At 38.7% G+C, this 17,161-nt stretch overlaps 1 protein-coding gene across 1 annotated transcript in view; it reads right to left on the minus strand.

The window, feature by feature from the left end:
- SHQ1 (SHQ1, H/ACA ribonucleoprotein assembly factor) overlaps positions 1 to 17,161 on the minus strand; it is an 89,981-nt gene that overhangs the window by 47,391 nt on the left and 25,429 nt on the right. The window contains 3 exon segments of the mRNA XM_059937710.1: positions 6,537 to 6,660; positions 9,053 to 9,106; positions 11,158 to 11,312. Coding sequence (XP_059793693.1) covers positions 6,537 to 6,660; positions 9,053 to 9,106; positions 11,158 to 11,312 — 333 coding nt within the window.

Raw genomic sequence — 17,161 nt, forward strand, 5'->3', positions numbered from 1 at the left:
AATAACCATAAGATCTTAATCATTTGTGGCAATTAAAAGGCATTTGTAAACCATACAGGAAATGCTGCCCCCTAGGGAGTATTTTAAGGGAACAAAGAATGTTTTATACAAATGTAACCCAGCGATTACGACGTGAGCAATCTAAAAAAATTTCAGAGATTAACAATATTTAATGATTAACAGGATCCTTAGAGGAAACAAGTGTCTATGGAGTTGATCGGAATTTGATTTTCCTCCCTTTAATGTTTATGCGCATACACAGCATCCTTCCATACAAAAGTGTATGTATAAACCCACAAATGCTCTGAGGGTAAATAATACAGATAGATACCAAGAAGATGCCAATTTAAGACTGGGAACCCAGATTTAGGCTCTGATGAAGAGGTGCGAGTAAAAGAAATTTGCTTTGCCTGGTGGAAGAAACCCAGGAGAGTGAGGCCGACGACTGGCACATGGGGACCTCCCAGCAGAGTCCTACTCTTTCCCACACACGTTCCAGCTGCAGCTCGCACGCTTCAGGGCTCCAAAGCCCCTCCTTTCTTAGGTTAGCTGGTATGCAAGTAAGCAGTCAGCAAAAGCAGGTACCAAAAGTACTTCAATATTTGATCTGAATTCCACGCTACTGAAATTTCCTGAAAGCACTACGGTTGTTCCATTCTTTGAGACATTTTAATTGTGATGGGGAATTGACTAGGAAATGAGAAGTTCAAGTACAATTTAGAATGACGAAGAAAACAGAAAGAATTATCATCTCTTGGCTGGGGAGCAGGGAATTAAGTGATCATATTAGAGAAGCAGAGAAATCAATTCTGGAGACCAGCTGACTCAGGTAGGAAAGGAACTGTCAACTAGTTTTAGAGGCTGTAGAGCAAATCTCAGGGTCAGAGAGCCTACCAACTCCCAAGTTTCACTGATGAAATCATGCTCCTCTATGAACTGCCTCATGCCCTGCACTCACAATATTTACAACACTTCTCCTACCCTCCTATGTCCAATACTACCCATCCTTCAAGTCCCAATTCAAATCTCATGTCCCAAATGAAGCTTTCTCTGATCCCCAATGAAATGTCACCTCTCCCTGTTTTGAACTATTTAGCTGGCATTTCGTGTAAGGTGCTTACCACTGCCTACCCTGTATTTTACATTTGTGATGGACATCTTAGCTCCTCTACTCACGCAGGTGCTTCCAAACACAGTACATGAATCTAATTCAGCTTTCTGCTGCTCTTCATATGTACAGGGCGCTTTGTACATAATAGCTTTTTAGTAGGTACTGACAAAATACCTACTGAATGAATAAATAGATGGACGCATCAACCAATCTACAAGTACTTCAGAGCAACAGGAAACTGAGAAGGAGCCGATAATCAGAAGTCAAATAAGGCAGAAGCTCCCCTCTGTAGGAGGTTACATGTCTTACGTGACTTAAAGCTCAGCCAATCTTCCTGGCTTTATGTTTTTGCCCACTGTATTTCTGCTTTGAGCTACTTATTACGAATGTAATTTTTTTTTAAAAACCTGGTAGCTGTGTTATTCCAGGGCCCCCATTAGAATTTTAAGTTCTCTGAGTGCAAGTCGCATCCTTCCTGCTCACTCCTGGATCTTCAGACCCAGCTCAGCACCTTGACATAGCAAGTGCTCAACAAACACTTGTTGAATAAACCTCAAAATCATTTTACATAATGCACTTAAGGAGGAAAAACTAAAAGGTCTAATGGTTCCTTAAAATGTCCATAATAGAGAAGCCACAAAAATTAAATACAGATAAATGTCAACACCGAAAACTCCTAGTGATTTCATCTTCTAGGTTTCAAGTTAGAGTAATCTTTACAATGCAATAAAAAAGCAGCATTTGGACTTTGGACCAAATAGAATTCAAACACTAAAAACAAACTCATCTTCCAGGTTGCTTGAGGACTCAGAGCTCACACAACATACTGGCCATAGCTCAGTTTCTTGAACAATCATTTTCCTTCAAGGAAAAGATCAGCCCCCAAGTCCTGTGCTGTGGTTCTTTTCTTTCACATTGATTGTGTTATTACAACTATCTACAGAAGAGGTTAGTAAAGCAGTCATTTCTGAAAAGTTGATTATTGAGCCCAGTGAGACTAATATGTAAGGGCTATTAATTACATGAAGCAATGCCAGCTTTTACTCGGTAACGATGACTACTTTCCAGAAGCCTGTTTCTTAGGTTAGACTCTGCCCTGCAGCCACTAGGCATCAGACCCCAAATGTTCATGGAAAGGCAGGTTTCTGGTTCGCCCTAAAAACAAAACAGAACCAGAAATAATAATGCCTTCAAATGTGTATTTTCATTAGCCAAAAAAATTTATACAACTGTCTGAACAAAACGTATAATGTTTTCTACAAAATGGTGAATAAATTTAAAACACATATGTATAGGGGTTAAGAGTCCAGACTTAAATAAACAAACAAACAAACAAACTTCTTATAAAGGAAGATCACAACATGCACAAAGAGAGACCACAGGACGGTGAACCCCCAAGTACTCATCACCCAGCTTCAGCAAGTACCAACTCGTGGCCAGCCTTGCTTCCTCCACACCCTGCCCACTTTCCCCCGACCCACTGTGGATTATTGTGAAGTGAATCCCGGCTTCATATAATTTCCTTTACTATAACTATTTCAACACTTCAAAGGGCACAGACTTTGAGTCAGACAGACCAGGCGTCCAGTGCAGGCTCCGCCAACTCCTAGCTGGGTAACCCTGGGCAAGTGGAGTGAACTTCCTTGAGCTTGTCTTCTATCTGCAAAATGGAGACAGAAATCCCGACTTCTCAGGAAGACAGTGTGGATGAAATGAGGAACTGAGCCTAGCGCTGGCACACAGGAAGGAGTCAACAGGGCGCTGCGGCTAGAACGCCTACTGTGCTAGCACGTTAAGGCAGGACTCTCTCTGACTCACTTCCAATAAGGCTCACAAAGGACAAAAGAGATATCGAGTGTTCCCATAGAGTAACAAGAGATGCTAAAACCCTCTGTGCTAAGCTTGTAGAGACACTAACCAAAAACTGATTTATGACCCCTTAGAACAATATTCACCTCCGGGAATTTAAGTGTAAAGAGGTCCAGAAAGTCTCTTCGGATAAGGTCGCTGGAGTGCTATGGGGTTTCTACCACCACTCACGAGGGAGAGGAGAAGGTACTTTCCTACCACCTTAAACCCCCAAGAGAAAGGGGGTTTTAGGGGGGGAACCCTGGAGAACGTAACCTACCTGGCCCGGCAGCTGTGGGGATATAAGGCCTGACGTCTGACCCGAGCCTCATCACAGGCCCCCAGGCAGAAGCAGGAAGGAGCAGCCCGCGGCCGCGTGGAGGGCAGCTCTGGAAGCAAGCAGCGCTCTGCAGCTGGGCAAGGGGCCCCTGCCCACTGCTGGCTTCCCAACCTGACGCGGGCCCGAGCTGGGGAAGGCAAGATTTATTTTTTTAATCAAGTTCAAAGGAAACACTTTGAGTACTGAAATCAGACTCCTCTTATAATCTAAAGCAATAGAAAAAGTTACAGAATATTTATCATATATTATAGGATATACGTGTGTGATGTGATATTTATAGGATATATATTCCATCCAGAAACAATCAAAGACGCCACAGAATGAGCTCAAAGGGGGAACAGGGAGAAAAAATTAAGTTTTTCCCCTTTTACCCCTTGAAGTTTAGCCCTTTCAATCTAACAGTTACATTACACGTTCAATAGCGGCACAAGAGTATGAAAGAAGAGTAAAGAATCCCTTTAGAAAGCTGAATGAAACGTAGACAGGAGTACAAACGGTAAGTTGTATAAACAATGTATAATCAAATACTAAACTATGTCACTTCTAAAGAGAATAAAATTTCTTAAGACATATTAGAAAAGCTGTTCTCTTTTGATTCCTTTTGTTCGTTGATTTTTCAGTGAGTAACAGCACCTAAGTGATGCTTCCATGAAGGATTCTTCCTACTCTTCCCCAAAGAATGGAACAAGGAGGAGGAAGTGAAAATTGCTAAAGAGACAGGAACAGATAGAAAAAATGGGGATGATCATGTGCCCCAAGATTATCAATTCAGGGAGAGCAATTCCACATGCAAGGCCCTATGTTAAGCACTAAAATAACACTCACAGGGACAAAGTAGGTTTTCTGGCCTTGCAGGAATTTGAGCGAGACATACAGTAACAGTGAGAGATAAATGTACAGTCTTCCGGGATGGGGAAGGTACAGCAGAGAATGTAAAATTGAAAATAGCCAAAGGCCCAGTAAAGAATCTTTGTAAAGGCCTCTGTGAAGTCAGGTAAAACAAATTCATGGCTGTTTAAAAACTTAGTTCTTAGTCAATCTTCTGTAGATTCTGACACCAGCCTTCCTTCATTGGTTCTGGAAGTGTGTTTCACTTAAGATTGGTATTTCTTCTGGGGCAAGACTTATTTATTACTTTCAACTATGGAAGCACTATACTGACCTTTATAATAAAAGTGTGATCACTCTTTTGAATTATAAGTAGGCACGAACTCATTCTTGGAAAACATTAAATGCCAAACCAGAGCTACCTGCACTTAAATTGTAAGGTGTCTAAACAACTGAGACTCTTCCATGGCATTAAAGGCATCCCAGTGTCACCCACCTGTATGAACAAAGGTTTCAATTCTCATCCAGAACTTGTCATCCCCTTAGCTTATGGTGTGAACTCTAGACGATCCAGCTCTCTGTTTCAGCACTAACGAGCCACAACCTAAATTAGCCACAGAACATACTGTGCGTGATTTATAGAGGGTTGGTATTCATTTTCAGTGTGCTACCTCAGGTTTTCTGTTGCTATTACAACACAGCTGATAAGCCTATTTTTTGTAAGATAGATAATGATGGAAAGTTAAGTCTAAATTTTCAATTCCGACCTACTAAAACTGTGAGTAATTGACTACAGTGTAAGTCAAGGCAATCAAATTTATTTTTGGTTATGAATCACAGAACTGCTTACTTTTCAAATAAAAATCCAGAGAACTAGATTATTTCCCAGAATGAAAAGTAACAAGTAAGAGGGTGTGTGTGCACGCGTGTGTGTGCACACACATGCACATAGGGGGGTTTTGCCAGTTTTCCATCTCGAAGCCACGATATAACACGATAATCACCAACTGCATTCCCACTGTTTAAATCTATGAATAATGCGTGGATAATCTAGCATGACTTAAACAAGAAATTAATTGTGATGTAACTCAAGTTCAACAATCAGTCATTTACAGTAGATTAATTTTTCAAGGTAATTTTTGCAGTTCAAAAAATATCTTGGACAGAAGGCAAGAAGAAAGAACACACACGAAAAAAAAAAGCAGTTTGTTTCCCACTGTTAAAGAAGACAGATTCCTCAAAGGTAGCAGCTCTGCTGTCCTATAATCAACAATCCTTTAAAATAAAATATGGCCAGTCTGAACCAACAGGATGAATAAAAAAGTATCTTTCATTTAACTATGATTCACTTTTACAATTATTATCTACTTTGAAAGAATCTACTTCAAACATGACTTTTTCCCCCAGAGCAAGAGGACTGTAGGTTACACAGAAGTCAAAGAAAAACCTAGATAAACCTCTAGGAGGGACAAAACATAAGAGATGTGATTCTTCCCGTTGAGCCAATGAAGTCACCTAGATATAAAGGAAAGAACTTCTTCCTTTCTTTCTCCTTCTTATCCTCAAGTCTGAAAACTAAACCCCCAGAAGCATTTTTATCTAAGGACAAAGAAATGATAAGACTCCCGGAGGAAAAATATAAGAAACGACCATAAAGTACAGCAAGTGACTTTTGAATAAATGTGCCAGAATTAAGACATACAAATGGATGTTGCCTCTTCAAAGTCATTACCTTGGAAACTATATACTTAATCCAATGATGCTGTTATAGGCACTTTGGAATTTGTTTCAGAGCTTAGAATTTGCCAGATCCTTAAAAATAGCAAATATTCGTCTTTTCGGGTTTGATATAGCAATAGTCAAAAGTCCTCAGAGTAGCTGTGCTTTCTTTGCAAAGCCTTTCCTGATCCCCCAAGTCCAGGTTCCACGCCCCCTCCTATGATCACTGTCTTTCCCCCAGCAGAGATTTTTTCACTCAATGTTGGAACTGCTTACTTACTTACCATCTGTCACCCTGGCAAAACCGTAAACTTCATAGGAGCAGGGAACTTATTTATTATTATACTCACAATACTAGAATAATGCCTAGAAAATTACAGGTACCTGAATGCCACAGAAATACCGCACGTTACAATCTACTATAACACAAGACGGTTTGGAAAACTGTCTCTATTTACCCTCCCCACTCCTCTCTGAAAAGAGTACCATACTTCTCTGTGTGATTATACACCTATATGGAGGGACTATTACTTTATATAAAACCTGGGAGGTAAAAGTGGTTGGATCGGATGATTTTCATTACTTCTTTTTGTATGGGAAAAAAAAAAAGCAAAAATCATGGTTATATCCTCACAGACTAAAAGTGTTTAACTTTTCACTCTCAAATTTGCAAGCATAATAACATCTTACCTAGTTGCAACATCTTTATAGTGTCTCTGTAGGCTTGCATCACCAGCTTGAAATGGCGGTAAAGTGGATAGCACAAAACTCTTCTTCCAAAAGACACCAGGATTTCATGAACATTAGTCCAAGTCTGTGAAGTATCATTTAAATGGGTAATCGTTTCCATATTACACAAAACAAAAGCACACAATGAAATGTAAAACTATTCTCAATTAAAAACTAAGTTTGGATCAACATGAAGCCAAGTGGAAGACAAATACAAAGCCGTGAAGTGAGACTCTTTCTGTGAACCTTACAATAAAATTTTTATCTCAGTCTTTGTAATTTCTCATACTTTATCAACGTATCACAAATGCTCCTTAGAAATCACATACGTAGCAGGAAAGTTTTAAAAAGTCTTTTAAGAATTACCAATATGAATGTAAAACACATGGCACTAACAAAATACAGATGCACATAAAAGACATTTCTAAATGATATATGTTTCATGTTTTTGTCCTTTAGGACCATTCGAGATAATGCAGATGAAAAATATAGAACTCTTTAGTGAAGTGTGTTCTCAGTTCCCCCTTCCCCCTCTTCTGATTTTTTGTTTTTTGGGTTTTTTTGCTTTGGGCATGAGTAATACATGGTATTTACTTCAGTAATTTGCTTTCACTTTTCAAAGAGAAAACTACTCATTTCTGGAAAAAGGGCTTTATCCTGGATGGTACTGGTTAATGGTAATGATACCATTAACAATGCAAAACTTATCAGAAACACTAAACAAAGGCAATTTTCTACAAAATTGTTTTTTAATTGGGTTTTGATTTAAAATGTATTAAAAATGTAACTCATATATAAAAATTAAAAAATTAAAAGTAAGGGAGTATACATCATTTCCATGTATATTCATCCTTAACAAATGAGTGATCTGATTATGAATACTGAGTACCCAACAGAGGATACTTTATATCTAAAAAGGAATGATGAATTTCTAAAAACTTCTGGCAAAAAACTAAACACTTATAAAAGTTTGACAGAGCTAGTTACATGTCTGGCAATTCTAAGTTATCTCAAAAACAATAAAAATGTCAAAATAAAATCATAAATAGGTGAATCTCTTCATGCAGACTTTTATAACTAGACTATGAAATTATCTAGTCACCAACTACTTTGTTTTCAATATTGGAATAATCAATGCAATTATTACAAAAGCCAGTTTCTCCATTATATGCTGATTATGGAAATATGTAGAACTCAAGGGAAGTCCGGAGAACAGCACTTCTCCATCTTAAATATGCATATGAACTCCTGGAGATCTTGCTAAAGATTCTAACTCAGAGGGTCTGGAATGGGATTCTGACTCTCCATCAAGCTCCCAGCAGAGGACACTGGTCAAGCTGTTGGTTCATGAACATTCATGAATAGCAAGATTCTTTGCTGAAGTTAAGTGTTTCAGTTCCTGTTTACATGTTATCTATTATTTGAATAAAGTGATGCCATGAAACAACTTTGATCTTCCAACTTAAAATGTACAATGTCTAGGATCCAAACTGGAAAAAAAACAGAAACAAAACTAGTTGCCTTAATAGATGATGCAATGATCAACTGTTTAAATAAACACTGTTTTAAAGCTTCTGATCTGATGGACAACAGTGTGCTCAAAACTAGTAAATTTATTTATTTAATTTTTTAAAATATTTATTTATTTATTTTGGCTGCACCAGGTCTTAGTTGCAGCATGCAGACTCTTAGCTGCGGCATGCGGACTTCTTAGTTGCGGCATGCGAACTCTTAGTTGCGGCATGCATGAAGGATCTAGTTCCCCGACCAGGGATTGAACCCAGGCCCCCTGCATTGGGAGCGCGGAGTCTTACCCACTGAAACACCAGGGAAGTCCCAAAACTACTAAATTTAAACATACCATTCTTTTCTATATTTGGTGAGCCCTACACAACTATTTTCTACAAAATAGATATAAAAGCAATTATTACTATACTATAAGAGTTATCAGATCTAAACATACTAACTGTAGGACCTAGGATAAGTTATTTAAGCTATATGATCTAAGTTTCTTCATCTGTAAAATACCAATAATTCTATCTCACAGACTTCAACGGAAAGGAATAGGTGAAGTAATATACATAAAAGGCTTATTAGCACAGCCCCTGGTGGTAAGTGACACTTAATAGTAGTATCACCTAGGTTTTCTGCCCATCTTTGAGTTCTCAGCCCCAATATATGCCGACTTACATACACGCCTCAAACTCAACCCAACATCTTCCCGCAACGGACAGTATACTCATTCCTTCTCCAAACTTCCAAGACACCCTACACCTGGCCTTATTAGTGTACTATGATTAGAGTAAAAGTAACAAATAAAATCAGTTTTATTAAAAAGATGGAAAAAAACTTTGTACAATAAAGCTACCACTTTTAAAAAGTCCAAGGAATTGCTTGAATTACCCCAAATGAGCTAATAACAACAAAAAATAACTCTGAACAAACAAAATCTAAATAACTGCAACTGACAATCATACCTCAAACCAGCAGAGTGTTGGACTCAGTTTTCTGATATTCCATGCGGATTCAACCTTTATTTGTTTTGAAGAAAAGGATAGTGTCACATTAGAGGTAAAGTCATCTAAAACTAAAGCAAATATATCCACTTATTCAACTAGTACATAAATAGTATTGACATATGTAAAACCTAAGAAGCATCTATGACTGCAGGAAAATAATGGCTTTACTGATGTCAAGGAGATCAAAGGCAAGTTTCTGTCTACTTTCCTTGGAAATTTATAAAGTAAAGCTGTTGCACTGATAAGAGTACCAGAACACAAGAGCACATAAGCAAGGGCTTTGAAACTAAAGCAAAGCGATGCATGCTCAATTTCTGTCCTTCTCAACTAGGTTACCTGCCTCCCAAATATTCTATAAATAATCTACCAAAAGACTCAAAGATAATGTTGAAGTGCTCTTTCTGGCACTTAGAAAGCTGCTCAAGAATTTGGCCTTTCAGAGAAGGCCTGTGAGAATAAGTGCATTCTAGAGAAGATCCTGAAGTTGCAAGACTTCATGATTTCAAATACGTGAATCCAAGAATCAAATCAAAAATGCGAAGTTATATCGAGCATAACTAAACACTCTCACTCATCTTCTCAAGCAGTATGAAGCACTTTTTTGTCAACGAAAACATTTTCGCTGATTATCGTATTCTAAAAAGATGAGCGGAAACAAAACCCATTTTCAGTTATAGTATGCCTTTTTTACACTCATTAATATTCATTTTGGAGACAAATGCAAATCTCAAAAGTCACCTTTGAAATTTTCAGAATCCCAGCAGCAAAAAGTTTGGCCCATATCAAATCCTTATCCTAACACTATGCTCATGCTATGATGGTGAGTGAGAAAAGCAGGTTAAATAATAGTATATACATTATAACCCAATGTAAATACACGTACACAACGAAAGAAGCCTAGGAGAGAAACACCACCTCGTAAGCGTGGCTACCTCCGATGGCTGAGATGACAGGAAATTTTAACTATTTTCTTCCTGTGTGTATTTTTCTTCACAATGATATGAATTATTTGTGTAATTTAAAAAGAGGGAGGGGGAGGGGCATGAGGGGGTAGGAGATTAACAGGTACAAACTACTATGTATAAAATAAATACAAAAAGATAGTGTACAGCACAGGGAAATATAGCCAATATTTTATAACTTTAAATGGAGTAAAATGTATAAAAATACTGAATCACTATGCTGTAAACCTGAAATACTGTAAATCAACTCTTACTCCAATTAAAAAAAATTGTTTAATAAAATAAATAAATGAAAAACAGGGAAGCATATGCACAGCTCAAAAATAATCCCTTGAGCAAAGACTACTATAAACAGATGCAGGGACATATTAACTGGAAAGTTTTTTTTGTTTTGTTTTGTTTTGTTTTCCAGCCTTGTTTTAAATGTATGCAATCAGTGACATAGGTGAGAAAGAAGTTTAGCTCTTCATTTACAAAATCAAGTGTGGTTTAAGAAGAGATACAATACAGTCTATATTTTTTTAAAAAGGTCATTTAAGAAACAACATACTTTACAAAAGGATTTACTTTTATAATAGGATTTCACCGAATACCAAAAAGATACAATCCAGGTTTTAAAAATCTGATTTACATACAATTTGTCAGAAGTACACACACTATTTAAACTGAGGAACACCTGCAGATAAATGCTCACATTCCTTTCTTTATAAAATACTATACCTTACATCTATTAACGGACAGCTCGGAGAAAGACTAGAAATGGGTATAGTAAAGTTTACCCCTTGCCAATGTCAAGTGTCATGTAGCAACAGCCCTCTCATTTGGTCAGTTCATCTCCTAAAAGAGATGAGAGCTCAGGATATCCCTTTTCTCTACCCTCAGCTTTACTTCCATACTCTGCTATTTGGCAGAGACTGAAGCCAAGAGAGAAGAAAAAAAGACCAAATAAAAACATTATTGGTACCCATCACCAACACACCTGTGCACCTCCGCCCAGAGCGTCACTAAGTAACTAATCACGACTGGTCTCACTCATGACATTAATACAGTTTACTCCATACAACAGTCTATGGCAACCTGCACAGACACACGTGCACTTACATTCTTCTCTCCTTCGGTGACACGAATTTCATAGCAATATGCCAGAAGGATATCAATCAAACTGTAGTACACTTGACGACAGGCTCTCTTGTCCAGCAGGTAAGATTTATTGACAAATTTTCGCAGCTGATATTTCTCTTCTTCAGAAAAAGACACTAGAATAAAATGCATTTAAAAATTAGCTCCATTACGTGCTGTAAAACCCCCATTGCACAAGATTCGTCAAAATTGTAACTTGGATTACAGAACCTGAAATAAAAAGTTATTTAACTCTGGACACAGAAACAACTTTTTAACTAGATGTCACAGTTTTATTAAGAGCTCTGTATTTGCTTAAATCCTAGTAGGGCTAAAAAAAAGAAAAAAATGTCTAAACAATATCTATTCCTTATTTCCGAACCCACCCCCCCAGCCATTGATCTTTTCCCGCTACACTGTTCTCTACTCAAGGCATCTAAATGACAGAGTTATTGACTTTCAGATAATTACATTTTGACAACAGAAAACATATAATAGCTAAATGAAACACTCTGTAAATATTCATTATCTACTGTGAAAGTTCTATACAAAGAAACGGAAATATGCCCAAGTATTAGTCAATTTTAAGGGCATAGTATTTTTTTAATATTATTTACACAGAGAAACAAAGTTTTATTACATAAACATGCAAATGTGACCATACCACACATATCAGACTTGTGGGAAGAGGAAGTTTCCTCTTCTCCCTTTGCTTGGCACTCTCTTTCCATCCTTATCAACCGCCTCTCCCATGTTAAAAAAATCCAGTATATATCACTTCCTATTTTTCTTTACAACCAGACACACAAATGTGTATACAAGCGAGTTGATACCTTCCCCCACACCCAGAGAATTCGATTTTTCTTTTTCCATCTAGCCTATCTCACTCAACAATACCTCTAGGAAATCCCCCCAAGTCACTTGGTACTTAGCTAATTTTGTAAAGGAGCAGAATACTCCATGGTGTAGCATGCTCTATCCAACCACTCCCCCTACTGATGGGCATTCACTCTGCTCCCAGCTTTATGCCACTGCTAATAATGCTGCAATAAATGTTATATCATATGTCACTGGATACTGGAGGCTTTATTTCCATAAAACATATTCCCAAGAGTAGATTTACTGGGTCAAAAAGTTTATCTGTTTTTAAGAGATACTTTATTTAAGGGCTACAACTCTCCTTTCTAATAGTCATGGATAGAAGTTCCCTTCCCTACACATATCTCTTGCCCGCTCCCAGCAATAAATGCTTTTTTAAAAATCATTTCCAGGGGACTTCCCTGGTGGTCCGGTGGTTAAGAATCCGCCTTCCAGGGCTTCCCTGGTGGGGCAGTGGTTGAGAGTCTGCCTGCTGGTGCAGGGGACGCGGGTTCGAGCCCTGGTCCGGGAGGATCCCACATGCCGCGGAGCGACTCGGCCCGTGAGCCACAATTACTGAGCCTGCGCGTCTGGAGCCTGTGCTCGGCAACGAGAGGCCGCGACAGTGAGAGGCCCGCGCACGGCGATGAAGAGTGGCCCCCGCACCGCGATGAAGAGTGGCCCCCGCTTGCCACAACTAGAGAAAGCCCTCGCACAGAAACGAAGACCCAACAAAGCCATACATACACACATACGTACATACATACATAAAAAGAATGTAAGCAGACAAGAATAGCATTAAAAAAATAATAATAAATAAATAAATTAATTAATTAAAAAAAAAAAAAAAGAATCCGCCTTCCAATGCAGGGGATGCAGGTTCAATCCCTGGTCGGGGAACTAAGATCCCACATGCCGCGGGACAACTAAGCTCGCGGGCCACAACTACTGAGCTCGCGCGCCTCAACCAGAGAGCCTGCGTGCTGCAAACTACCGAGCCCATGTGCTCTGGAGCCCATGCGCCACAGCTAGAGAGAAGTCCATGTGCTGCAACGAAGAGACCACGCGCCACGACAAAAGATCCCACGTGCCTCAATGAAGATCCTGCATGCCACAACTAAGACCTGATGCAGCCAAATAAATAAAAATCAAAAGAAATTAAAAAAATCAAAATCATTTCCAGTTTAATGGATGTGAAGTGACTGTGGTAAGAAAAATTCTAAAATGACCCCCAATGAGTCACATCATTTGAGTGTGGGCAGGACCTGCAACTTGCTTCTATTTAAAAAAATATGCCAACGGTGTTATAATTACTATGATTATGCTACATTATCAGCAGACTGGAGCCAGAGACTCGCCTGCTGATTTTAAAGAACTAAGATGCCATGTTGTGAGGGGGCCACATGGCAGGGAGCTGTGGGTTCCTCTAAGATCTGAGAGTGACCCCGGCTGAAAGCCGGCAAGAACATGGGGGCCCTCAGTTCTACAGCCGCAGGAATCAAATTCTGCCCACCATCATGTGAGCCTGGGAAAGGACCCTGAACTCCAAAAAGGATCATGGTTGCCAACACCTATTTTTGAAAAAAAGAAAATGAAAAGATGGCAACAGTTGTTTATATCCTTCCAAGACACTGAGCAGAGGACCCAGCTAAGCCATGCCTGACTCCTGACACGTGGAAACTGAGTCAAATTAGAACCGTGTTTCTGATTTGTGGTAATGTGTCATGCAGCAAGAGGAAACTAATACAGTGACATATCATTGTTACTTCAGTTAGTATTTCTCTAACTGCTAAACTTTGAACATTATTTCATAGGTTTGTTGGCAATTTGGATTTGCTCTCTTGTAAATTACCCATGAGAAATGTCTTGCCCAGTTTTTTCTGGATGGCTTGTCAAATATTTAAGAAGTCGTCTATTATGGATATGAACCCCAGTCATCTCTCCAAATCTACGGCATCTCTACTGACTTTGTTTAGGGGATCTTCTGCCATTGAATTATTTATGTTTGTGTGTAGTCCAGTATATCTATCTTTTTTTTTTCACCAGACTATGAATTTATAGCCTTTGATAAGGTTTCCCCAATCCCTGAATTGTACATGGAGTCTCTCAGCTTTTAAGATTCACTTGTTTTCTCTTTTAAATTTAAGTCTTTAAAACGAAACTGCGTTATTTGTAGTGAGGTGGATGGACCTAGAGTCTGTCATACAGAGTGAAGTAAGTCAGAAAGAGAAAAACAAATACCGTATGCTAACGCATACATATGGAATCTAAAAAAAAAAAAAAAATGGTACTGATGAACCTAGTTGCAGGGCAGGAATAAAGACGTAGACATACAGAATGGATTTGAGGACACAGGGTAGGAGGGGGAAGCTGGGGCGAAGTGAGAGTAGCATCGACATATATACACTACCGAATGTAAAATAGTTAGCTAGCGGGAAGCAGCAGCACAGCACAGGGAGATCAGCTTGGTGCTTAGGATGACCTAGAGGAGTGGGATAGGGAGGATGGGAGGGAGGCTCAAGAGGGAGGAGATATGGGGACATATGTATGCATACGGCTGATTCACTTTGGTGTACAACAGAAACTAACACAGTATTGTGAAGCAATTATACTCCAATAAAGATCTATTAAAAATAAATCAATAAAATAAAAGAAAATTTAAGTCTTTAATCCATCTGAAAGTTATTTTTTCAAGTTTTAAGGTTTTCGTTAATTTCAGATGACGAGTTAATTGTGCCAGCATAGTCTGTTCAGTAATCCATCTTTTCCACGGTATTGAACCACCGATTTTATCAAATAAATCTGCTGCTTTTCTTGCTAAAAACTACTTCTAAGCACTTTTGGGTTTTGTCACCTGCAAATATAATATTTTTCCCCATTCCCAATAAATTACTGACAGAAGAGTGAGAAGCTATTTCTTTTTATGTATCAGTCACCTTACCAAATGTTGGCTACCCAGACCAAAAAACTAAGATATTTAATAAATGCTAATGATTAAAAAAAAACACCTTTATGTCTATATTGGGAAGGCAAGCAAGTCTAAGACTGTAGTTCCTTCCAAGTTGCCTTTAATGTCTACAATTTACGTAAGTTATCATAAAATATATATCTTCTCAAGTTAACAAAACATGAGCATTATCAGTTCCTCATTATTATACGTAGAAAGTAAAATATGTCTTGTCTTAGAGCAAGATTTACAGAGAGAGTAACAGCTAATCACATAGATGGGCTGAGTTCCTAGTTAGTATGAGTAAAATACAGCCTACTACTTTCTTACAACAATTTTTAAAGAAACTTAAGCATCTAGATATATTGTCACCACTAAATCAGAGCGTTATCGATCTCTTCCCTGGCAAAGTAATCCTTAATTTTCCCTCCATGTCCTATCAGACAACCACTTTCAAATTCACTTGAAAAGCTGCTCAACCCAGTCACGAGGAGCATTCGGCTTCTAGTACCAGTGCATATCAGAGCACTGCCAAAAGAACTCTGAAGCCTTTTTCTCCAGGTTTTAGAACTGTCCATTACATGCAGGTCAGGACAGGCTAAACTGCTGTATCAGACAGACCCAAAATACGGTGGTTTCAGTAAGACAGAAGTTTTTCTCTCATGCTACTAATCGGAGTGAATGACCCAGGATGGGTGGGCACCAGAGTCTCCACCATATGACTTCCAGTTATGGTCCAAGATGCTGTTCCAGGTTTTAAAATTTTCCAGCCAATGGGAAAGCAGAAGAGGAGGACAAACACCTTCTTTCTAAAGACTTGATCCGGAAAGTGCACACAGCAAGCACGGCCACTCACTTCCCATCCTCGAAGACTTAGTCTCATGACCACACCCAGGCGCAAGGAAGGAAAGGAAATTCGGCCGCTAGCCAAGTGGGCATGAGCCCAGCTCTAACTCAGGAAGCCTCTTTTTAGAAGGGTTAAAAAAAGACACGTGTCTCTGACACCTTCTCAGAGACCCAAAATTATTAAACTGCCTTTTTTAATATTCCCAAAGCACTCTCTTGATACCTAGTCAAGTCCCAGTCCCTTTCTGTCTCTGCTCAACAAAAGATTGCCCTTCTGTTCATCACAACTGGGCAAAAGCCAGAAGGAAAAGAATATGATTGATTACTCCCACATAATGGTCCCTTTTCACCTATCATTTTCCAAACTCACTTTTGTACTCTCTTAGGAGCCTTAAGTTTAACATGGCTTCTTTTTGCTGTAAGGCTCCCTTCCAGCACTTTTTAGCAGCCTGTCCTCTGGGGGAAAAAAATCTTAAATACACTTACTAGAAATTATGAGAAACAATATTCCTTTACTCACTAAAATACACTTAGTGCCAAAAAAAAAAAAAACCAACAAGGTTTTGACATAAAATATGTATTTTTTTCAACCATGTTAAAAACCCTATGTTTAAAAAAAAGTTTTAAATATTTCTACAAGCATTGCTTACATAAACAACAAATAACTATGAGAATGTATTTATTTAATTTGCTGGCCAGCAATATAAAGAAATGTGTACATTTTTAAACTTAATGCAGGCGAGTGTCAAGTGAAGCATTCTTTAAAGATTGACATTCAAAAAAGAAATTCATGTGACAGATCAACTGGGTGTTGAGTGTCCCATTACGGGGCTCGTATAAAGATTTCTCAATTTAAAGAGAAGCTCTCGGTTCACTTAAAGTGGTCTGATGTAAGGAAACTGTAAGAAGGAACATTTCTTCACTACATGAAGAACGTATTATTTCACAAAGAATTTGAAGACCCCTAGAAGGGCTGAGACGGTATTCCCTTAGGTACAGTTTTGGAGACGTTCATTAGTTTAGCTAATAAGAAAGTGCCAGGTGTCCGTGACCATAGTATCTCACTAGAGAAAAAGCCTTCAGATCCTAGTTGGTTAATAAAGACTTCTGCTTCCATGGAAGTCTGAATCACACGGTAAGCGTGCCCAGAACCGCTGAACGACACATCAACTCATCCACATGTTTACTCCTTACTCGTTGGTCATCACACCTGTTCAATGATTTGTAAAGGATGACCTGGGAACTGTGGGTTCTGATGTTACATGACCCACAGGTAAGTGCTTCCACATCTCACGGGTCACTTCCCACAACCGTACACACCAGGAAGGCCAACTT

This window comes from Balaenoptera ricei, chromosome 11, assembly GCF_028023285.1.
Source record: "Balaenoptera ricei isolate mBalRic1 chromosome 11, mBalRic1.hap2, whole genome shotgun sequence".
NCBI lineage: Eukaryota > Metazoa > Chordata > Mammalia > Artiodactyla > Balaenopteridae > Balaenoptera > Balaenoptera ricei.